This window comes from Candoia aspera, chromosome 3 (genome assembly GCF_035149785.1).
Source record: "Candoia aspera isolate rCanAsp1 chromosome 3, rCanAsp1.hap2, whole genome shotgun sequence".
NCBI lineage: Eukaryota > Metazoa > Chordata > Lepidosauria > Squamata > Boidae > Candoia > Candoia aspera.
In genome coordinates this window covers 3,301,053-3,326,488 of record NC_086155.1, presented here as the reverse complement: position 1 = coordinate 3,326,488, position 25,436 = coordinate 3,301,053, and the positions used below count along the sequence as shown (strand labels likewise).

At 46.0% G+C, this 25,436-nt stretch overlaps 1 protein-coding gene across 1 annotated transcript; it reads right to left on the bottom strand.

Moving 5' to 3' along the window:
- Positions 1-13,917: 13,917 nt before the first annotated feature.
- RSPO4 (R-spondin 4) lies at positions 13,918-23,160 on the bottom strand. Its single transcript, XM_063297064.1, has 5 exons — positions 23,077-23,160; positions 21,240-21,498; positions 18,215-18,358; positions 17,759-17,944; positions 13,918-15,365 (listed from the first exon to the last, which is right to left on the bottom strand). Exons 1-5 carry the CDS (start codon positions 23,158-23,160, stop codon positions 15,283-15,285), a joined length of 756 nt encoding a protein of 251 aa, XP_063153134.1. The 3' UTR covers positions 13,918-15,282.
- Between the last annotated feature and the right edge of the window lie 2,276 nt (positions 23,161-25,436).

Genomic DNA, 25,436 nt, shown 5'->3' with positions numbered 1-25,436 from the left:
GTATTCTTGCCGTGAAAACTAAATGGATCAGTACAACCAGAGATATGTCGGTATACCATCGGAAGATGAGACCCCCAGCTCAAAGCCGAAAGGACGGCTAGCGGCCGACGGTGCTGGTGGTGAACGGCGAATCCGATGTTCTAAGGATCAACACACCATTGGAACCTGGAATGTAAGATCTATGAGCCAGGGCAAATTGGATGTGGTTATTGGTGAGATGTCAAGATTAAAGATAGACATTTTGGGTGTCAGTGAACTGAAATGGACTGGAATGGGCCACTTCACATCAAATGACCACCAGATCTACTACTGTGGACAAGAGGACCACAGAAGAAAGGGAGTAGCCTTCATAATTAATAGTAAAGTGGCTAAAGCAGTGCTTGGATACAACCCAAAAAACGACAGAATGATCTCAATTCGAATTCAGGGCAAGCCATCTAACATCACAGTGATCCAAATATACGCCCCAACCACAAATGCTGAAGAAGCTGAAGTAGAGCAGTTCTATGAGGATCTGCAGCACCTACTGGACAACACGCCTAAAAGAGATGTTATTTTCATCACAGGAGACTGGAATGCTAAGGTGGGCAGTCAAATGACACCTCGAATTACAGGTAAGTATGGCCTGGGAGAACAAAATGAAGCAGGACACAGGCTGATAGAATTTTGCCAAGACAACTCGCTCTGCATAACAAACACTCTCTTCCAACAACCTAAGAGACGGCTTTATACATGGACTTCACCAGATGGACAACACCGAAATCAGATTGATTACATCCTTTGCAGCCAAAGGTGGCGGACATCTGTACAGTCAGTAAAAACAAGGCCTGGAGCTGACTGTAGTTCAGATCACGAACTTCTTCTTGCACAATTTAGGATCAGACTAAAGAGATTAGGGAAGACCCACAGATCAGCTAGATATGAGCTCACTAATATTCCTAAGGAATATGCAGTGGAGGTGAAGAATAGATTTAAGGGACTGGACTTAGTAGATAGGGTCCCGGAAGAACTCTGGACAGAAGTTGGCAGCATTGTTCAGGAGGCGGCAACAAAATACATCCCAAAGAAAGAGAAAACCAAGAAGGCAAAATGGCTGTCTGCTGAGACACTAGAAGTAGCCCAAGAAAGAAGGCAAGCAAAAGGCAACAGTGACAGGGGGAGATATGCCCAATTAAATGCAAAATTCCAGAGGTTAGCCAGAAGAGACAAGGAATTATTTTTAAACAAGCAATGCACGGAAGTGGAAGAAGACAATAGAATAGGAAGGACAAGAGACCTCTTCCAGAAAATTAGAAACATTGGAGGTAAATTCCAGGCAAAAATGGGTATGATCAAAAACAAAGATGGCAAGGACCTAACAGAAGCAGAAGAGATCAAGAAAAGGTGGCAAGAATATACAGAAGACCTGTATAGGAAGGATAACAATATCGGGGATAGCTTTGACGGTGTGGTCAGTGAGCTAGAGCCAGACATCCTGAAGAGTGAGGTTGAGTGGGCCTTAAGAAGCATTGCTAATAACAAGGCAGCAGGAGATGACGGCATCCCAGCTGAACTGTTCAAAATCTTGCAAGATGATGCTGTCAAGGTAATGCATGCTATATGCCAGCAAATTAGGAAAACACAAGAATGGCCATCAGACTGGAAAAAATCAACTTATATCCCCATACCAAAAAAGGGAAACACTAAAGAATGTTCAAACTATCGAACAGTGGCACTCATTTCACATGCCAGTAAGGTAATGCTCAAGATCCTGCAAGGTAGACTTCAGCAGTTCATGGAGCGAGAATTGCCAGATGTACAAGCTGGGTTTAGAAAAGGCAGAGGAACTAGAGACCAAATTGCCAATATCCGCTGGATAATGGAAAAAGCCAGGGAGTTTCAGAAAAACATCTATTTCTGTTTTATTGACTATTCTAAAGCCTTTGACTGTGTGGACCATAACAAATTGTGGCAAGTTCTTAGTGGTATGGAGATACCAAGTCATCTTGTCTGCCTCCTGAAGAATCTGTATAACGACCAAGTAGCAACAGTAAGAACAGACCACGGAACAACGGACTGGTTTAAGATTGGGAAAGGAGTACGGCAGGGCTGTATACTCTCACCCTACCTATTCAACTTGTATGCAGAACACATCATGCGACAAGCTGGGCTTGAGGAATCCAAGGCTGGAGTTAAAATCTCTGGAAGAAACATTAACAATCTCAGATATGCAGATGATACCACTTTGATGGCTGAAAGTGAAGAGGAACTGAGGAGCCTTATGATGAAGGTGAAAGAAGAAAGTGCAAAAGCTGGTTTGCAGCTAAACCTCAAAAAAACCAAGATTATGGCAACCAGCTTGATTGATAACTGGCAAATAGAGGGAGAAAATGTAGAAGCAGTGAAAGACTTTGTATTCCTAGGTGCAAAGATTACTGCAGATGCTGACTGCAGTCAGGAAATCAGAAGACGCTTAATCCTTGGGAGAAGAGCAATGACAAATCTCGATAAAATAGTTAAGAGCAGAGACATCACACTGACAACAAAGGTCCGCATAGTTAAAGCAATGGTGTTCCCCGCAGTAACATATGGCTGCGAGAGCTGGACCATAAGGAAGGCTGAGCGAAGGAAGATCGATGCTTTTGAACTGTGGTGTTGGAGGAAAATTCTGAGAGTGCCTTGGACTGCCAGAAGATCCAACCAGTCCATCCTCCAGGAAATAAAGCCAGACTGCTCACTTGAGGGAATGATATTAAAGGCAAAACTGAAATACTTTGGCCACATAATGAGAAGACAGGACAGCCTGGAGAAGATGCTGATGCTAGGGAGAGTGGAAGGCAAAAGGAAGAGGGGCCGACCAAGGGCAAGATGGATGGATGATATTCTAGAGGTGACGGACTCGTCCCTGGGGGAGCTGGGGGTGTTGACGACCGACAGGAAGCTCTGGCGTGGGCTGGTCCATGAAGTCACGAAGAGTCGGAAGCGACTAAACGAATAAACAACAAAATAAAAAATGCATATGCATATTTGTTTGCATATTTAATGAAATATTACAGTAAAGGATAAAAAGAATATACCTATATAAAAGAATATTGTTGTTGTTTATTCGTTTAGTCGCTTCCGACTCCTTGTGACTTCATGGACCAGCCCACGCCAGAGCTTCCTGTCGGTCGTCGACATCCCCAGCTCCCCCAGGGACGAGTCCGTCACCTCTAGAATATCATCCATCCACCTTGCCCTTGGCCGGCCCCTCTTCCTTTTGCCCTCCACTCTCCCCAGCATCAGGATCTCCTCCAGGGTGTCCTGTCTCCCTCTATTTGCCAGTTATCAATCAAGCTGGTTGCCATAATCTTGGTTTTTTTGAGGTTTAGCTGCAAGCCAGCTTTTGCACTTTCTTCTTTCACCTTCATCATAAGGCTCCTCAGTTCCTCTTCACTTTCAGCCATCAAAGTGGTATCATCTGCATATCTGAGATTGTTAATGTTTCTTCCAGCGATTTTAACTCCAGCCTTGGATTCCTCAAGCCCAGCATGTCGCATGATGTGTTCTGCATACAAGTTGAATAGGTAGGGTGAGAGTATACAGCCCTGCCATACTCCTTTCCCAATCTTAAACCAGTCCGTTGTTCCATGGTCTGTTCTTACTGTTGCTACTTGGTCGTTATACAGATTCTTCAGGAGGCAGACAAGATGACTTGGTGTCCCCATACCACTAAGAACTTGCCACAATTTGTTATGGTCCACACAGTCAAAGGCTTTAGAATAGTCAATAAAACAGAAATAGATGTTCTTCTGAAACTCCCTGGCTTTTTCTATTATCCAGCGGATATTGGCAATTTGGTCCCTAGTTCCTCTGCCTTTTCTAAACCCAGCTTGTACATCTGGCAATTCTCGCTCCATGAACTGCTGAAGTCTACCTTGCAGGATCTTGAGCATTACCTTACTGGCATGTGAAATGAGTGCCACTGTTCGATAGTTTGAACATTCTTTAGTGTTTCCCTTTTTTGGTATGGGGATATAAGTTGATTTTTTCCAGTCTGATGGCCATTCTTGTGTTTTCCTAATTTGCTGGCATATGGCATGCCTTACCTTGACAGCATCATCTTGCAAGATTTTGAACAGTTCAGCTGGGATGCCGTCATCTCCTGCTGCCTTGTTATTAGCAATGCTTCTTAAGGCCCACTCAACCTCACTCTTCAGGATGTCTGGCTCTAGCCCACTGACCACCCTGTCAAAGCTATCCCCGATATTGTTATCCTATAAAAGAATATACTTATGTTTTAAATGTATGGTTACCCAAGTCACAGAGTAGTTCTAGAAAGCAAAATAAAAGCAAACAAATTCTACTGTAGATTCAAGCCTTCCAGCATCTTGTCCTATTTTAGCGTTGCTATGACCACGTTCATGTCATTTAATTACGTAAAATTTTTGTTCTAATGGAAAAACGAGCCTCTCCTTTTTTGAACCAGTCCTGTTTTCCTCTGAGAAGAGAAAATCTTCCTCTTCTCCACTTTGCACACCCAAAGACGAAAGTGTGTAAAACCAGCTGCAAATGCACCCAGAGTCGCCTCTGGGTTGCGTTCAGCATGACCTGGTATCAATTCACAATTCACACTAAATGGCATTATTTGAACTTGCACTGATCATGGCTGACCTGTACAAGTCAGTTCTCCCCCAAAGATTTTTAATGTCTGCGTTTTGCCAGCAAATCAGAAAGTTATCCAGCAGCTGAACCCCTTTTTCCAACAACCCTGTGGCTAAACAGGGAAGGAGCTGACCTCTTTTCACCGGCTGTCACCTGAAGGGCAAAGTGTATATAGGAAAGGCTTTATCGGGGTGACAAAATATCAATTCTGCCCATACAGGTCTCTTAGTGGGGGGGGGGGAGGGCTATCCAATGATTGGGAGGGCACTGGGTTGCCAAGTCCAAATGGGTCTGGAGCAGAAGGCACCTTCGCCCAGAAGGCTAACCTCTGGCCCACCGTGACAGCCACTGGGTGGGTGGGTGTGTGTCTTTTGAAGCCATCTAAAAGATCTTAAATGGTCTTTTCAAGCATTAAGGGCCACCACAGGTGTGATTGTGAGGCTTCATTGCATCAGAAGGGACAGTCAGGATTTTTTTCTTTTTTTGCTAAATTTGCTAATTTCCTTTTATCTCTCATCTCCCTCTCTCTCTCTCATCTTCTACCATCTATCTACCATTATCTACCTATCTATTGATCATCTATCTATTTATCTATTTATCTATCTATCTATCTATCTATCCATCCATCCATCCATCCATCCATCCATCTATCTATCATATCTATCTATTAATCATCTATCATCTATCTCTATCTTTCTATCATCTATCCACTAAGTAACAATTCAGTGGAGATCTTAATATTAAGCAATTAGTTTAAGTCTGAAAGTATGATTATATAATTAATATTCTGATGTGAATTGCAGCTTTTTAACATTATAGTTAACTTTGGATGAGAAGTCAGACAATCTTATGTCTGTAATGCTGATATCCTAAACTGCGATTAATACTGATAAAACTTTTACTTTTCTCTTTTTATCCTCAATACGCAACCTTTCTAAATAATGACCATCTTTTTACACCATCAGCCTCCAAAGCCACCTGGACTTGTGACCCTTCCTGAAATAGTGGAATGTCTTCTGGAGACAGTCAGAAGACCTCGAGGAGAGACCCTGCTTGTCCTTGCAGCATGGCCTGGAGGGTCTCTGACTCTGTGGCTCTGATGCTCCTGTTGTGCTGTGATTGGCAACTGATGGATGTCCCTGATTGCAGGGCCCTCCTCCCCTCCCCAGGACGCCCTTGAGAGCAAACTGGCACTGTGAACATAGAAGGCCATTAATCATGCACTGGATTGTTTGCCAGGCCCCGAGGCTGGTCGCGGGGAGAGAGGGTGGCCGATGCCAAACAATGGAATGATTTAAGCATCGTAGGGTTCCCATGGAAAGTGCCTATCCATAGACTGGGCCTCATGGTTTGCTTCTTTTCAATAAAACAGCAGTGGGCAAATGAAGTTCTGAATTCCTGGGAAGCCATAAAGGAATTAACTGTAAACTGCACAGAGTCCCTCTGCGGGGGGAGATGGGCGGTAGCACAAATTTGAGAAACAAACAAACTAATAAATAAATTTATTGTTTGTTTGCTTGTTCAATCACATTTGTATAGCCGCCCCCTCACTTAGTGACTCTGGGCAGCGTACGCAGCAATGATCAAGAATGTGTAAAAACCATTAAAAACAACCCGTTTAAATTAAAATAAACACAAGATGAAAACAAATAAAAAAGCAAAATAGCGGAAAAACAGAGAGTACACTCCGTTAACTGTCTTACAACCATCTAACAGTGTCCACTCTGCCATGGGATCCCCACGGTAGTTGACAGAGCCGTGTTTTGAGGGCCTTCGGGAAGGCCAACAGGGTTGGGGCCAACCTTACCTTGGGGGGAGTGATGTTCCACAGGGCAGGGGCCACAGCAGAAAAGGCTCTGCTCCTAGGTCCCACCCAGTGACTGTCCCTGTGTCACGGTCCCTGTTCCAGTGTTCCTGGAGAACATTGTAACGGGTTCCCATGCCATGGGGCTGACACAGGTCGCTGTGTGGGAGGGGGCTGCTCCTGTTCCTTGTACCAGGCTGCGACACGAGGAGGGAAGAATGAGGAATGCATGTTTGGGTTCCCTCGCCTGGTCAAGGACTTTTCCCGCAGACCGGCAGGAACCGTTAGGGGCACCTGCGGGCATGGAATTGTACTGGCTTTGGGGGGAGGGACTGGGAGTTGCTTGGGGTTTTATTGGGAGAAATCCCGCGCTTTCACTATGCTCAGCTTTGCTTGTGACCCTGCACACTATTCATTATTAAATCAGATATCCATGAAAGCCTTGCGTGAGTCTGATGGTGATTGTGAACAGGCCATCGTTACACCCTGGCCGACGAGACCGGCAACATGCCTCTCCTGCCGGGCCTGATGGGACGGGTAGATACACCCGGGGAGAGGAGGTCCCTCAAATATGCAAGTCCCAAGCTATGTGGGCCTTCAAAGGTCATAACCAACACTTTGAATTGGACCCGGAAGCAAGCTGGCAGCCAATGCAGCTCACGTAGCGGTGGTGTAGCATGTGCAGCTCTTGGCGCATGCATAACCGCCCACACCACTGCACTTCGCACCAGCTGAAGCTTCCAGGTACCCTTCAAGGGCCGCCCCATGTCGAGTGTGTTACAGTAGCCCATTCGGAGGTGGCTAGAGCATGAGTGACTGATTGCAGCGCCTGCTGATCCAGGAAGGGGCGCAACCGGCGCACGACACGAAGCTGCGCAAAGGCCCCGCTGGCCACGGCTGCCACCTGCTCTTCAAGCAGGAGTTGCGAGTCCAGAAGAACCCCCAAGTTGTGCTCTGGGTCTGTGTGCGGCAGCGCAACCCCATCCAGCAGCAAAGGTGGAGGAGATTAATACTACACTTCAAACAGAGCAATTAAAAAGATGGAAATCTCCGCAATAAAAAATCTTCATAATTGGATAGAACCGCCTGAGGAGTTGCCTGGATGTTCGGAGGAGGAGTGCATGGTTTGGAGACGTTTAAACAGACCGTGCACCGGTTTGGCCAGAACTAAAGATTATATGGAAGAATGCGGGTTTCTCCCTGAGGGCGAGGATATTTGCTGCGAATGCGGCAATATTCAAACCACTACCCACCTTTTACAGTGCCCTTTGGGACCGACACGCCCACAGAGTGGCTTATGGGTCGGAAACACCTCTGCCATCCGTGTGGCCCAGCACAGAGGTATATAAATTTTATAGTTTTATTAATTGTTTTTAACTTTTTAACTTTTGATTAATACTTTCCCCCTTTCTGTTTCCTGCACTTCTGGCACGAAACGAGACGAGATGAACCTCCAGATACAGAAGGCCCTAAAACCCACAGCCACTCCGTCTTGCCAGGGTTCAGCTGAAGCCTGTGGCTCCCCATCCAGGCCCCTACAGCCTTCAGGCACCAAGAAAGGACATTAGCAGCATCTCTTAACTCCCCAGGGATAGAAATGTACAGCTGGGTATCATCCCCATGGCAATGGATGATCTCACCCAACACTTTTGTTGGAAGTCCTGGCAAATCCAGCATGCCTCATTAGCGTGTGAATTAGCATGTACATTGAGTTGTCCCACAATGCAACTCTGAGGAAGCTGTTTGTTGCCACTCCCACTTCCTCTTTCTTCTTTTTCCCCTTCTTCCACCCAGGGAGAAGCAAGCTGCTGCTCTGCTTTCCGTTCATCAGGGCCATGTGCTCCGGCCTTGATGAAGGATTCTGCCCCTTTCTTCCACGCAGCTCTTGGCAGCTGTAGGGCTGAGAGTCTAGGGCAAACTAAGTAATTAGAAAGAAAAGAAGAACAAAGGAACTTCATCTTTTTCACCAAGATGGATGTAACAGAAACAACAAAGAATAAAGTCAGTAAGGATTCTTTTACTTCTCTTAACCTAATACGTCTAAGCATGTGATTCTTTATGCTTGGGTGGGCTGAATGTATAAGATCCATAACCTGTATTTCTCTGGCATGCTCACTGAAGCTATCTAAGTTAATTTTCTTTCTTCTGTGCCAACTTCTCAGCCCCATCCAGGCCCCTACAGCCTTCAGGCACCAAGAAAGGTCATTAGCAGCATCTCTTAACTCCCCAGGGATAGAAATGTACAGCCCATGGCAATGGATGATCTCACCCAACAGTTTCATGTAAATGTTAAATAGGAGTGGAGAAAATATGTGGCACCACACATAGAACTTGAAAACTTTGTCCCTGCTTGTATCATGTGACTCCTGCAGGTTGTCACAAAGGATTTTGGAAATGCATGACTGCTTAATTTTCAAATCCTTCTTGCCCACTCCTCTAAGACCTCTAGGGAGCCACGCAATGAATGATACTGCTTTGGTAGCTCCTATACCTGCAGAGCCAATCAAGGTCCTCGGAAGTCAAAGCAGAGTCTTCTGCATACTTGCTGCTTGCTTCAGGGGAGAACCAGGCAGTCTCCCCAGGGATATATAATCATGACCAGGTCCTCAGATGAGAAGAAGATCCAGGACTGCAAGAAGAAAACCCAAGAGACGTTGACCAAGACTAACACTTCTGCCATGCATCCTCAAGAATGTTGTGTTGGAGGGGAGAACATCAGAAGGCGCTCACTTGTGGAGGAAAGCAGAGTTGACCTGATGTTTGGGGAGCAACCTGGGCTCAGCTCATTAAGGTCAGTGGGACAACCCGGATCTGTGACGTCCTCTTCAATTCCTGCCTTAACTCTGAGCTGCCCAGACTCTTTCGTGGAAATTTCACTTGGGTTGTTTTATGGGTCTCTCTCTAGCAGTTCCTTCAAACGGTCTTCCCACTGAGTCTGCTCCGTGATGTATAAACTTGGACTGAAATTCTGGCTTGTAAACCTGGTGGATTTCCTGCTATGGAGGCCAATGGAGTGCAGCCATTGAGGGGCTCAGCCATTATACAGACATGCATTCACACAGCTCAGACCCAGGAAGAAGACCAGACTAAGAAACCAATGCCATGTAGGACTTAAACAACTTTTACTGTAACAGCTGTAGTAACATAATCTTGCATGTCTGAATGTGCATCCCCTCTCCCTCCCTTTATCTTGGCATGAACCAGGGAGGGGCTTGTCTGAGATGTTTCCCCAAATTAGTTCCTTGGGAAGGACTCAAGCCCCTCCTATCTGACTGTTGCCTTGGGAAAAGCTTTGCCTCCTGTCCTTCAAGTCCATTCCCGATTCCCTCTTCAACATCCTTGTGGCTCTGTAGGAAGCACGCCATGGAGCCTTTCCCAGCTCTGGGGCCTACTATGTGTGGTGGTTCTTGCCAATCTCCTTTGGGTGCCCATCAAAGTTTTCATCCTGGAAAGCTTCCAACATCCTCTTTATTCCCAGGAACATCTCTGGGCATTAAATCTAGCAGATATATGCTTTGTGATTGTCTGTGCCCACCACGACAGACATTTTGTGGTGGTGCCATTATGATCTATCCTGCCTTGAAACTCCAGATGGGCTCCCTGGCCCCAAAGAATTAACATGAATTCTCAATGAAATACTTCTGTTTGTTTCTCTAAAATTCCATTTTTCTGCCCTTTGAACATCCTATCTCTGACCCTAAGGTTGCCTCCTTCTGTACCAAATGCTGATTTAAACAGCATTGAAGAACAGTAAACAGAAAGCAAGATTAAAACAGCCATTCCACTATGTATTTGTAACAAAGCAGGTGATCCGGGGTGCCCTACTTCTTTGCCAAGTTTTTCTGCAATGTTTCCTGAAAAGCAAGTTGAATTCTGCAAAATATTCCCTACAACGTTAATTTGTATTCTCCTCTTCTGAATTTCTGTTTCTATTATTGTTTCCTGTTCGCTGTGGTCAGAACATTACTGATATATTATCCCTTGAATAATCAGTTCCTGTTCCCTATGGGAAAAACAGAGAGAACAATTTTATATGTACTTAGGGCACTGGAAAATCACCATGGTGTACCACGGATAAAGTGAGTTGAGCTTCTGCCTTTTGATAAAATCTCTTAGCCGGGTAAGGTGTTAGCAGACTCTTTCTGATTGTTACACCGCCATAGAGCTGTCTCCTACAACATGGTACACGTTATGAATAGTGCATAATACCACTGCATGTGACCTGTCAATCAAACATCATTGGATAGAGGATTAAAACTATTTGCCTGGTCATAAGCGTGTTCTTTTCATCTTGAAAATATTCATAGAGGAGAATTTTAGCTGCAACTTAAATGCAGTAAGGATTTCAAGGTTTTTCTTTAGCGCGTTTGTTTTTCTGCAGAGCCCTCATTTCCAGCTCAGGGGAGGAAGGGGGGTGTAGTGGCACAGTGCCTTTAGGCCCCTGGGGGGGAAAAGACAGCGCAGGGTTAGTGTTTCTGAAAATGGCTGTTTATTTTTTCCCGTAGCCTTTTCTGAAGGCCCAGGAGACTTATCCGAGCCAGACCAATGGATGACCCCATCTTCCCAAGACATTTCACCTCTTGGCTCGGTGGCGGAAATATGGAAGGAGGCTGGTTGCCAAGTCTCAGTGTTTGACCTCAGCCTTCAGCCTTTCCACTTCCTCCTCCTGAGTATCTCCGAAACAAAAAACAATATATTCAGGGACTGGACAGGATTAAGATCTTTCTTGCATGGCTTGATCACAGTGCCCTCTCCTGTCTCTACAAGTGTTTCTCAGCCTTAGCAACTTGGAGATGTCTGGACTTCAACTCCCAGAATTCCCCAGCCAGCATCTTCAAGTTGCTATGGTTGAGAAGTAAAGATAAAGGTTTCCCTTGACATTAAGTCCAGTCGTGTCCTACTCTAGGCTGAGAAACACTGACCTAAATGGATGTTTTGGAGCCTGATACACCCTAAGCTACAGCACGAGGTTGGAAAACTGCAAAAGTAAAGCATAGCTGGCTGGGGAATTCTGGGAGTTGAACTCCACACTTCTTAAAGTTGCTAAGGTTGAGAAACACTGCGATAGAGACTATCCAAAGATGTCTTGGACCTATGAAACCATCATCACCCATCATCCCCCCCTTCTTCTTCTTCTTCCTCCTCCTCCCCCTCCCCCTCCCCCTCCTCCTCCTCCTCCTCCTCCATCTTCCTTCTGGAAAGTAGAAGATGTCGCAGCTACACTAAGGCAGGAAAGGTGTGGACCCAGGGGTTTTCTGAGAGAAGTTTGAGACCTCCAACGTTTCACCCTCTGGGTTCCAGCCCTAGAGCAGCGCTGTATTTTATTCTTTACACAGTATGCTTTCTTACTCCGAGACCGAGCACATGCGAGGGAACGTGATCTGCTGAACGTGATTCAAGGGCATGGTGATCTGCTGAGGTGGCTCCCTTGCTCATACTGCCCAACCTTCTTGCCTAGCCTCTTTTAAAAATAGCATAAATGTGTATAATGGCAATGTGTTTTAATATTGTTATTATATGATTCTATTCTACACCGCCCAGAGTCCCGTTCTGGGGGATGGGCGGTCGGATAAATATGATTTATAAAGATGATGTCTCTCTCCATCTTCTGCCTGGGACAGTCTTCCACTCAGCCTAATGGTAGGGCCGGCCTTGACCATCTGGAACAGGCCTTACGACTACAGAATCCCTAGCCAATTTTTCAGTCGTTTCGGGTCTGATCTGCAGGGCTGATTGGGTCCTATAGACCCCTCTCAGCTTGGGACCATCGTATTAGAGGTTCCCCATTACTTAAAATCATGAAACCAGAGTCTTGGACTTGCCAGTGAGCAAAGGATCCGTCATGCACACAAGACAAAGAGTGGGGTTTTTAAAAGATGTCTTTATTGAATTCTGAACCAAGGGGGCCTTTCAACAGAATCAAGGATGTACAACATTCCACCGTTTCCTGCTGGGCTTCACGCCTTCTAACTATGTTGGGACCCCAGATAGTGTTGTTCTGGTGCTGGCTGGGGATGATGGATTCCGCAATACCAAATTATCTGCAGGAAGGCAGATTTGGGGAGGCTGATTTTAAAGACAGAACTGCAAGAAGAAAAAGGGTTCCTATCACTCCTTGCCGACTCGTTGGTGCCTCCACCTGGTGGTTGATTAAAAAGTCTGCAGAAAAAGCGATGGCTTTTTTCCTCGCTGAAATTTCTGCTGCAATGAAAGCTAAAAAAACTGATGAGGTCTGAGGATTATTTACAATGCATCATTTTAACAAAAGTCAGATATATCTATATATCTACACACACACACACACACATACTGAGTATGTACGTGTGTGTGTGTGTGTGTTTAATTAATTAATTAATTTTAAAAAGATATGAAGGAATTTTTAAATACGCTGTCATTCTAGAAATAAATTCTCTATAACATATATATATAATCTATTTATTTATAGAAATAAGAACATGTCACCCTCTTTCATCCAGAAACACAGAAACCTACCGGAAATCTGCAGCTTGCTAAAAAAAAAAATTATATAGATTTACAGTGCATGTTTACTCAAGAGTAAATACCTGCAGACATATCAGCCACTGTACACTTTCAGTACAATTATTTCAGGGAAAATAAGTTCAGGACGATTTGTGCAGGAGAACTTCCTGGCAGAAGTATACCCGGTGAGCGTCATTCCAGCCATAGACGATCCTCACAGCAAGGGTTCATTTTTAAATTTTGGATTTTGGAGCAGTAAAGATTAGGCCGGTGAACATTTAAATGCAAAGGTCATCTTTGTTGAAGAAGGAGGGGAAGGGGAGGGGGAGAAGAACTTGAAGTCGTTCCCTTTTTTGCTCTGGTATTTCTTGCACCATCACTTTAGAAGTGGTGCACAAATAGATATGTTGTATGGTTTGGGAATGTTGCACACTTGAAAGATACAGAACCTATAATGGCATGAAAATTCACTATGTAACTCCTACAGCTGGGAACTGAACCAACTGAGCTCCACGTCCCTTCTGACCTGTGATTCTCAGTTTGAGATTGGACAGGTAAAGGTAGTCCTCGACTTACGACCATTTGTTTAGTGACTGTTCAAAGTTATGACAGCACTGAAAAAAGTGACTTGAGGCCGGTCCTCGCACTTACGGCCGTCACCACGTCCCTGCGGTCACATGATCAAAATTCAGGCGCTTGGCGACTGGCTTGTACTTAACAACAGCTGCAGCATCCCAGGGTCACATGATCACCATTTTATTTATTTGTCTGTTTGTTTCTTTTCTATCCCACCTTCATTATTTTTATAAATAACTCAAGGCGGGGAACATACCTCATACTCCCTCCTCCTCCTATTTTCCCACAACAACAACCCTGTTAGGTGGGTTGGGCTGAGAGGGAGGGACTGGCCCAAGGTCACCCAGCCGGCTTTCATGCCTAAGGCGGGACTAGAACTCACAGGCTCCTGGTTTCTAGCTTAGCACCTTAACCACTAGACCAAACTGGCAACCTTCCCAGCCGGCTTCCAACAAGCAAAGTCAATGGGGGAAGCTGGATTCACTTAATGACCTCAGTGATTCACTTAATGACCATGGCCCAAAAGGTCATAAAATCCAGTGTGATTCACTTAACAACTGCCTCACTTAGCAACGGAAGTTCCAGTCCCAGTTGTGGTCATAAGTCAAGGGTTACCTGTAATTCTCTTTATCACAACCTTTGCTGGAGAAGCACAGACAATATCTGGCTGCAGGAACTCACGCGACCAAGAAGGCAGAAAGAATAAACTAGTTTGGTCTAAAAAGAAAAGAATGGATTGGCAGGTGGTACAGTTTAGGTCAGATAAAGTAAGAAAGCTGTGTCTGGGGTTCTAGAAAATTGAAGGACCTGGTTGTCTCCTGGAACTGATAGGAAACAATAGGCCTGTGTGTTGGAAGTGTTAAAACCTGTGCCTTTTTCTAAGCTGGACCTGTGTACTTGTAAATTTTTTTAAAAATCCCATTCAGTAGTCAGTCTTCTGCCACAGGGAACCAATCTCTGAAACATCCCCCTTGTCAGAGGTCCAGTTTGCTCTCAGAGATGGTGGCGCCATTCCCTTTGCTTCTGTCCTTGAAAGAAAGTGTGGGTCTGTTTTCCACGGGGGGAGACGGGAAGGATGGGTTGGCCGCCTGGGTGACCATCCCATGCCCACAGTCTTCCCATCCTCTTCCTGGGTGAGAAAAATGGGGGGCACCTGCTAAATCCCAGCCTGGTTCTCCCTTCTCTTAAAACTCACGTCTGTTGGATAATATGTTCTGTCCCAACGCAGGGAAAGATTCAGGGAAACTCTTTTAAGGGGGTTCGAGGAAGAACCAGGGTGAAGCTGGCCGAGAACTTGCATTCCTCCTAGAGCTCCATCCTTTGGGGTCTTTAGGCAGGACGCTGCATGGTCTTCCAGCTCTTCTTGATGGAGCCTCTCCCCCTTCCACAGCAGATCAAAGAGCCAGGGTTAGGCCCCTCTTCACTTGGAAGCCATGGTGGTTCCCTCCTCTGGGGTTACCCTGGCTGCGCAGACTCATAAAGTCAGAGGCGCCAAGATGGAGAGGTGAGTGGTGGGCCGAGGGAACGAAGCTTCGGATATCAACGTGGAGAGATGATGGATGGAATCGGTCTTCAGTCTTCCTTTGCCCAAGCATGTTAGAGAGAAGGCCAAGAGGCATCATGAAGCACCTTAACGTGGTGGAAAGGCCTGCAGGGAACTGAGGGACTGAAGGGGAACCTTGCAAGGCAGAAAGGAAGAGATAGAAACAATCCTAGTTTTTGGCCAACGATGGTGCTCCCTGCTGGACTTCATTGCGTGTTGCTTCCCCCCACGACAAACCCACGTGCTCTGAAGCTCATTAGGTGACCTTGAAAGAATCTAATTTTTTCTTCTTCCTCTGCTTCCTTTCCTTTTTGCCTTTCCTCTTGTTTTCATTCTCCTCTGCAAGACAACAAACAAAGAGCAGAGTAAGGCTACTTCCTGTTGAAGCGTGAAATCCTTGGCCAGGAGAATCCCATTGCTATTAGCAAGCAAAACAGCTTCTCCCCTGCCAAAAAGGAAAACAAAAAACACCCACATCTGGTTTCAACTGTCTTTTCATCACCAGCCCCCTGTTTCTTGCTCCAGAACACTGTCGGGGCAGCTAGTTAGGATGAGCTTCAGAGCCGAAGGTTTCCTCTAGAAAAGCAAGAAATACACCATTTGCAAAACCGGCCAGGGAGCTTCTGAAATCTACACAACTGGCATGCAAAAGAAAAAATAAATCTTTTCATTCGGGCTTGCTCTCCAAGGTGAGATATTAAGAATTGCTCAGATCCAGAAATGAATATTGCACTTGGAAAGATTGATATGAAGAAGCATCCCCACACGAATCTGGGCTTATCCTAATCTAGCACAAACCAGGGGAAGTATTTTGGACAGAAAGCCAGACTCGTGGTCCAAAAACTGTTATCAGGGTATAGCCCAAAAAGTTGATATCAGCCCCAATGGTGAAATTGAAGCTCCACTGTTTTGGAGCACGTTAAAATTTTTGCTCTGGTTTATTTTGAAGTTGGATAAGGGCTGAAGAATATTTATCTGGATTGCTTTTAAGACTTGTTTGACTTCATTCATCTTTAATGATTTGGATTAAGATTAATAATAATAAATGCTTGGTTTTAGGCTTAATATGATTAACATTACTATAATTTGTGTTATTAATTATAATGGCAGACAATTTTATGCTTTTTAGTTTGATCTTTATTATAGTAGACAGAAATGTATAGAATAGTAGTTGTTGTTTATTTGTTCAGTCGCTTCCGACTCTTCGTGACTTCATGGACCAGCCCACGCCAGAGCTTCCTGTCGGTCGTCAACACCCCCAGCTCCCCCAGGGATGAGTCCATCACCTCTAGAATATCAAGAATAGTAGTAGGAAGGGAATAATAAAATAAATGTTACCTGGGGGGGTGGGAGTTGATTAGGAGGTTTATATATACATATTTTTTTTCCTTTTTTAACATAAGGGGAAGGAGCAATTGTATTCAGTGATTTTTATACTGTGCCAAGGGAATGATTTATAGAAATAATGTGATTTTGATTTAATACAGAGTAAGGGATTGATTATGGAAGATTGTTATACATCCTTGCTGTTAAAAGTCAGAAGTCATTTCCTTATGTAACCTAAAAAAAAAAAAAATCTCCTGTGTTTTCATGCTTTTTCAGTTTTTCCCTTTTTTTTCTTTGCAGTTTTTTGTTTTCCTGTGGTTTTTATCTTTGTCTCAAACCTAGTGAAATTCTTATAAAATAAAAATAATTGATTATGTGGTTAGAGCTGCCATCTTGACTTTTATGACCTCCCCTGGGGACACCCCTGTGTGGGAGACAAAGCTAAATTAATATGACACTCCTTTAGGCATCAGGGTTTTGGAAAAAGAGGGAAAACATCACTTTAACCTGTCACGCCAGGACATCTGCAGGAGGAGTCAAAAAAAGTCAAGATGGGGTCATCCCTGTGCCATCAAAGATCCATCTGTTTTTTATTAGATCACAGGAAAAAAAGAGTGGGTCTCTGGTTGTGCAGTATGGCCTCCACCTTGACTTTTTTGACCCCCCCTTGTGGATGCCCCTGGGACAGGCAAGAGTGACTTTGGTCAGTCTCACTCATGTGATGGGGAGGAGATGAAGGCCACGTTGTGGGGACAGAACCAAAATAACAATTACCAGACCATGTTTGTGCCCTGGTTTGACATGGTCCAAGTCATTGGTGGACCAAGCTCAGAGCATCAGCAGGTGAATGTCCCAAGATGACCTCATGGGCTTCATTCACACAATATGCTTAACTGGTTCATCAAATCAACCCACTTGGGAGATTATTCAGTACACTAACCACAAATGAACTACAGTAAAGACCTGGTTGATACCACTTAATAAGCTATACAGCAGTGTTTCTCAACCTTGGCAGCTTTAAGGTGTGTGGACTTCAACTCCTAGAATTCCCTAGCCAGCTTCCCCACACACTTTAAAGCTGCCAAGGTTGAGAAACACTGCTGTATAGTATTAAAAAAATAAAGAACCAAACCAAGTTTAAAACTAACCAAACTTAGCAGGTTATGGCAATGCAACTGCTTTTGATGTAGCTACTTGGGTTAAGGGAGTGGTACAAACGCAGCCAGGGAGTAGGAAGGCTCCCCCAGAAGAGGCTATGCTGTCGGCCTATTAGTTGAGCTTTAAAGCTCAATCACCCAGCTTTGGACCAGAGGCAGGTGCGCAGCCAAAAGTCCAGCTCAAAGGGGCAAAAGAGCTTTTGTAAGAACAGCCCATTCCCATCATTCAGCCCTGCCTCTGCATCTCACCTCCAGGACAATGCCTCTTCATCCGACACTTCCTGGACTCGGACAGCACCGGACACAGTGCTGCATCTTCCTTCCCACTCTGGAGCGTCTCCCGGACTCGGATGGCCGAGCCCCACTTGTACCCACACGTCTGCCCTTGGTTGGTGCAGGGGCTCCAATTGCCCCAGGGAGCTGTCTCGCAGTTTTCTGGGGGGAGAGGGTTGTGAGACACAATCAGGACTAGAACCTTGTCAGTGGTCAAGTTCTTTGTCCATCTAGCCCAGCTCTGGGTTGGCACTGGCTGGTTGTGGGATTCTAGCTAGACACAGGACTCAGGCTAGGCAATCTTTTAACCCTAACTCACGCTACAGTGCAATATTAATTAGATACTGCCTTTTGCACAAGATCATGCAGAATTCTCCCTCCTGGATGCATCAGGGATAGGCATGTGCCACTCCCTCCTCCCACCTGGCTTACCTTGGCACTCCCGGGTACTGTGCCAGGCCATGGTGTCGGGTGGGCAGCTGTTCAAGCATTTGCCTTTGTGTAGATAGAAGCGCTCTTTGCATTTCATGCAGAAGTCTTTGCTGAAGCAGCTCTCACAGCTGGGCGACCTGCACCCTGGAATAGACAGAGTCCGTGTTAGAAAAAGCCTCCTTCAAGCTGAGCTTAACTCCTGACAGTTTCTTGGACAGCCGTACACAAGGGCATCTCTGTGGCCTCCTTTTTTTTCAGCTTCCCAGGACAGCTTACACACCTGGCATCTCCTGGTGGTCTCCTCTCCAAGGGCAAACCTGGCCCAGTGCTGCTTAGCTTATAGGCTGGAGGGAGGGAGGGTGCTGCTAAGGCTGACAGGTAGACCTATTTGACAAATCACTTTAAAAATGCACAGAAAATTAAAGACCACAGAGATCAAGCAACAGTTGGCTAATTAGTTTGGAGAAGAGAAACTCTGAAATGCAAATTGTATCTTTGGAGCATTCCCCTGCACCCCACCTGCCAACTATCTTTCTCTCTCCTTTTTGAATTTCAGCAACTCCTTCTCCAGAGTAAAAAAAACTTTCTTTCACTCCGTTCAAGGGGATGCCAGTGGTAAATCTTCCATGGTAATACAGCTAGTCCTCACTTAACGACCACAATTGGGACCTGAATTTTGGTTGCTAAGTGAAGCAGTCATTAAGGAAATCTGACCCAATTTTATGATCTTTTTTGTGGAGGCCATTAAGTGAATCACCATGGGCGTTAAGTGAACCATGTGGTCATTAAGCAAATCACGCAGTTCCCCATCGATTTGCTTGCCAGAAGCTGGCTGCGGTCAAAGATGGCAACCACGTGACCACGGGACACTGCAATGGTCATAAATGCGAACTGGTTGCTAAGCACCCAAATCATGATCACATGACCGCAGGGAATGCTGAGACAGTTGTAAGTGCAAAGACCGGCCATAAGCAGGATTTTCCAGCACCGGTGTAAGTCCAAACCATCACTAAGCAAATGGTTGTTAAGTGAGGACTAGCTGTAAAATGAATTAAATTTTCAGGTATTCCAAAAATCTATGGGATTTTTTTTCTTTGTTTTGTTGCTTGCTTTTTCCAAAATCCAAACCTTTACTATGAACAGAGTTTAATCTCTCTCTCTCTCTCTCTCTCCCCACCAATCTTTCTCCTGCCATCCCCCCTTGTGCAACTATATCGACCTTTTATATTTCACCACCCAGAGTTGCTGGGAGTCAGGCAGCATATAAATTATTATTATTATTAATATTAATATTTAAAATGCATTGCTTTATATATCTCTAGTGTCAAGCAGCTAATCCATAGTAGGCAGATAAGCAGGCAGATAGAAATATTATAGAAAGAGGATAGACAGATTTCCCAATTACTTTGAAAACTTTTATGGAGAGGTAGGCTAAGCATATTTTTAAAGAAATAAACCAAATATAGCCCTTCATAGTAGGAGGATATTATTATTCCCATATTGCTGAGGGAGGGTGCTGTGGACGTGAGAGGGGGTAAGGTCAGCTGGTATATTCATTACAGGGTGACCATCTCAGTCAAGGCCGGGTGAATTCGCAGCCCTGTCTCTTCCCCATTGCAGCCCAATGCCCTAAATCCTAAACCCACCTTACGAAATCACAATGGGATTGTGTTTACTCCCCGTACTTAACTGGGTCAGTTAAAGAACCGCCCAGGGTCCCCTGTGGGGGAGATGGGCGGTGATAAAAATATGAGAGAGAGAGAGAGGAAGAGGAAGAGGAAGAGGAAGAGGAAGAGGAAGAAGAAGGAAGGAAGGAAGGAAGGAAGGAAGGAAGGAAGGAAGGAAGGAAGGAAGGAAGGAAGGAAGGAAGGAAGGAAGGAAGGAAGGAAGGAAGAGCGAGCAGCTGGAATCAGAAAACATATTCAGCTTGTTAAGTTTTCATTTTCATTTGATTTAGGAGAACTTGGCACTTGGTTTGTTTTGGAGTCAATGCATTGTGCAAGTCACAATAATCAGGTTGAGTGAGTTGTGTGAAAGCAACCTGCATGGGTTGAGGTCACAGGGTGATGGCCTGTATGATGGCCTGGAGCAGTGTTTCTCAACCGTGGCCACTTTAAGATGTGTGGACTTCAACTCCCAGAAGTCCCTAGCCATCTTAAAGTGGCCACGGTTGAGAAACCCTGGCCTGGAGGATGGGCATGTCTTCTTCTTAGCAAGAAGGGCACCCTAAATAAATATAACCACTACTTTTACTGCATGGAAACACAAGATCTGTATCCCCATAACCTGCCAAGCCACCCCTTACCCTGCACCCATTTTAGCCTCAAGTAACAGGTGGTGTGAAAACAGCTCCACTGATTGCACCAGGGGTTCTGCAGGTCAAAAGAGTCAAGATGGCAGCCGCAACAGCAGGACTGAAGCTCAACCCATTGTATCTGCAACGCACGTAAAAAACAGGCAAAGCTTCAATCGCCCCATTGTGGCTGCCATCTTGACTTTTTTGACCTTATCCTGCGGACCCCCCTACATAGCACTGGGAGTTAAGGAAGGAAACTAGCCAGGCAGGGAAAAGCTATTCCCAGGCCAGAGAAAACCTTACATACGAGGGTCTGCAAGTGCGGGACGGACCACCACCCTGCAAAGCCTTGACAGATCTGCAAAGGAGAAGGGGCTTGCCTTGCGACAGGCCAACACTACTGTCATGTGAGCGACTTGCCTGATACCATCATATCAACCTGGGAGCCCCCCCCACCCCAAGGTCAGCCGGAGGGAAGCCAAGATGGGAGGAAGAGGCTAGAACGTAAACCTATGTTGCAGGGGGCGGACTCCACTAGCCAAGTTGCGTCTGTGAACTTCTGCCAAGAAGCCAGTTCCCGCACATGGGGCTCCGTGTCCAAGATGGTGCCCTGGGCCCGTCTTGAAACTGTCTTCAAATTGTGACGGGTCCCATCCCGCGAAGAAGAGAGACCTGGAAAGAAAGAGCAGCTTGGGGGAAGCAGCAAGGGAAGGACCGCCAGCCACCTACTGAAGCATCGGTTGACTTCTTGGCCTCGCAACCCGAAGTAGCCCGGCGGACAGGTGTGGACGCAGGCGCCATACTGCCGGATCCCGTCCCTCCAGATGAGCAGGAACAGCCTCTGCTGGCAGGAAATGCACCCGTTGTCTTCGGAGCACATCACGCATCCCGTGCAGTTCTCAAACTTGGCAGCGCTTACTGGAACAGAAGGAAGCCAAGGGTGAGCGTGGGCACAGCCTGGCAGGGAAGGCACAGAGGAGCAATGCAGCTAATGCAGACGTGCTGGTCCAACGGGGCACCGTCTAAGGTCCGCCGTCCCCCAAGACGTTGGCAAGGATGAGGTCTAATCCTGGAGTTCCCTCAGCAAGAGGGGCAGGTTTTCGGATCGAGAGGCGGCCTTGGAACAGCCTTGAGCCCACCGTGGCTGGGTCCTTCCAGCAAAAGTGGACGACGTGTGGCCTTGGAGATTCAAAGCACTTTGGGAGGGGAGCGATGCCAACGGGTGGGATTTTGCAGCAAGCCTTCCGGCAGGGCTACTTTTTTCTGCTTTTAATAGCAGATTGTCTACTCTTCGTAGGGTGAATGGGGGGGGGGGGGTTCTTCCTACATGATCTAAGATTTATCTTAAGAAATGGCAGAACCTGTTTAGGCTTGGAAGCTAAGCAGGATCTGATCTGGTTAGGCTTTGGATGGGAGGCCACCAGGAAATTGAAGGCAGGAGGCTAGGAGCTTCTTTGAGTGTCAGCCCTTCCAGGTAAACCAGACAGGAAACATGACTAAATGAGCTAATTCTACTTTATTATAAGGTTACATTGACAGAAGCTTGCAAGTCTGAAAGTCCAAGTCTCCCGCCCTCCCAATTTATCACTTTAATGGTCAGGGTGGGTCTTTCCTAAGTTCCTTCTTTAGACTGTTACCCTCTCTCTGACTCCCTTTCCTTTTATCTGATCCTTCCCTAGGCAGCATCTCTTCCCTCTGCCCTCCAAGGTCACCTTCACATTCCATCCCAGCGAGGAAGGCAATGGTGAACTCCATCAGGTGCCCAGGAAAATAAAAGAGACGCCCAAGAATCTCCCAGGAGCTGAGCTTAATGTACAGGACCTTAAGATCTCCCTTGTCAATTTCATGGACTGAAAAACTAAAATTGGTGGGTGCAGCTGGCACCAACACCAAGGACACACACACAAAAACTGAGCTGCAGAGCAGTCCCCCCCCCTCCCGGGAGAACAAGCTGCAGAAACCTCTTCTGTTAGCTGGCTATTCCTTGAACTCATTTGGGGGGGATCTGAGGGGTCCCTCTTTTTACACTTGACCTCCTTTATTTCTATGGCTCATGGTTAGGGCCAAAGGTGACTGGAGAATCCACAATGACGTCACCTACCTCATGGCATAATCGAGGAAAAGATGTATCATTACAATAATGCCTTGATGCATATGATGTCACCATGGATTCTACCAGATGCCCTTGGTTCATGCTAAGGATCATGATAGCTCCTTCCTAAATTTTGGGAACAGAAGATGGATGTAACGATTGCCTGTTCAAAATCACCATCAGACTCACGCAAGGCTTTCATGGATATCTGATTTAATCATGAATAGTGTGCAGGGTCACAAGCAAAGCTGAGCATAGTGAAAGCGCGGGATTTCTCCCAATAAAACCCCAAGCAACTCCCAGTCCCTCCCCCCGAAGTCAGTACAATTCCATGCCCGCAGGTGCCCCTAACGGTTCCTGCCGGTCTGCGGGAAACGTCCTTGACAAGGCGAGAGAACCCAAACATGCATTCCTCATTCTTCACTCCTCGCGTCGCAGCCTGGTACATGGAACAGGAGCAGCCCCCTCCCACACAGCGACCCGTGTCAGCCCCATGGCATGGGAACCCGTTACGATGTTCTCCAGGAACACTGGAACAGGGACCGTGACAATGGACATTCTATATGAACAGCAGATAAAACAGATGTTAGAATCCTTTTCTGAACATCAGCCTGGACAGAACCACAAGACACTTGTCGTGGAGCCCGTCCCAAGGCTAGGCCAGACTTAGCCAAAAAGAGCGGCACAACTCTGCTTTCTCACCATGGCGTGTCAATTTTAGAGCTAATTGGAAAACCTTTATGCTGTCATTATCTAGGATACATTAAGGACCGGCTGCACAGTCATGCATCCCACGGACATGGGCAACCTGGTGTCGTTGAGTGGACGACCTGCCCTTAAAATCACGAAAGACCCCATGAAGCTAAGCACACAGCCTGCGACGATGAAGCCAGTGAGAACAGACCAGCTTCTGAGCTTCCATGAGTTGCAACTTCCATCAAGAGGCGAAAGCGCACTCCGCTTGCCCCATTCACACAGTTCACTGAACTCTAAGTTACCAGAGCACAGCTACGGCATTCCCACCACGTGAGCTGTGCAAGAAGTCTTAGACTGGCTCATGGCCATGGTCCCGTTCTTGCAAGAAATGAACTGGAGAACCGGGTTTACAGGACGCTGACCCCAAGCCCTCTGCCGTAATCTCATTTTAGCCTAGGATGCTGGGCAGACGCCTGCCCTCTCATCCTCCTGGCTGATGATAGGCAATGAGCAAATGGCAGAATCAGCAGCTTTGATACTAACCAGGACTCAGTTTGGATTGAAGAAAAAAATACAGGTTTTATTCCCAAAGCCAAAATCAAGGTCCCAGAAAAAAACACCAAACGGAGACTGGGTCCGGAAGCCTGGGAGGCTGCAGATCCAGGGGTTAAGGTCTCCACTTTGCATCTGGTGCAAAACAGAACCAGGCACACCCACCCCACGGGATGTAGGTGGTGCAAAACAGGTGTACAATCGCTTGTCTGCGGGGAGGGTCCCCTACAGGAAAAAATCAGCCGAGAAGCTCGCAAGTGGGCAGTTCGAGCCAGAGGAGAATTAACATGGCTCTTTGCTTGTAAGAAAAATGCATGGTTTGCATTGACCCAATCGTCCTTGCTCTTGCGAATCTTCCAACTTCCTGCAACTTTCTTTGGGCCCAGGGCCGCCGTTGCAGGGCCACAGTGCAAAAGGAGCAGGGCAACCACATTGGAAGGTCTAAAAAGCGGAAGACGACAATTACCTACATCCCTTAAATATGAATATTATTTTGTGCTTGTTAATATTTCATTAGTTTAATGAACGAATCATAGCATTTCATATTAATCTCAAAGATTCAGACAGGATGAGTATTGTTAACCAGTGATAACATTAATACTAATCAAACCTGAATAACACTTACTTAATAATCACCGATCATTGCATCGGTTGACTTTTAACGTGCTCTTAGTGGGATCCCCAGCCCTTCACAGCTCAGATGATAATTTGGCTTAAAATAAATTAAGTCCATGGGCAACCCCTGCCCCCCAAATCATTCTCCCATCTACCAAGGCTGCTCTCACATACAACAAACTCGCTTAGGAGATTGAGTTAAGCTGTTTTTCTGGATTTCCACATAAATATTTCCACATGCTCAGCCCCAAATCTGAAAAAAGGAAGGGGCCAAACCAAGATAAACATTACGGGGTGTATGTGCAGTGTATGTGCAGGAGGAGGGGGTCAAAAGAGTCAAGATGGTGATTGAAACCATGTTATCCAAGCCCCGCACCTGGGTGTGTGACCCACATAAGAAAGGAATGGGGCTTCAAACACATGGTTGAGGCCGCCATCTTGACTTTTTTGACCCCCCCTCCCTACAGACACACCTGCATGTAAGTTTCCCATTACAGACTGCACCCCAAATCACACAGTCCAAGGACCAAAGCTTTGTTGCCTGACCAGAAGGAACAGCTGTTTGGCCAGGTTGCAGAGTCCATCCCCCTCTTCCACATCACACCATCAATCCTGGGTGGGGGGTACAGGTAGTCCTCACTTAACAACCATTTGTTTAGTGATGGTTCAGACTTAGATGGTGCTGAAAAAACCACTATGCCCAGTCCTCACACTTACAACGATCACCGTATCCCTGTGGTCACATGGTCACGATTTGGGCACGTGGCAACCAGTTTGCATTTATGACTTTCACAGTGTCTCACGGTCACATGATCACCATTTTTGACCTTCTTGGCCAGCTTCTGGCAAGCAAAATCAATGGGGAACTGAGTGATTCACTTAACACCCACAGTGATTTGCTTAAAAACCACAAAAAGTTTGTAAAATTGGGTCGGATTTGCTTAATGACCGCTTCACTTAGCAACCAAAAC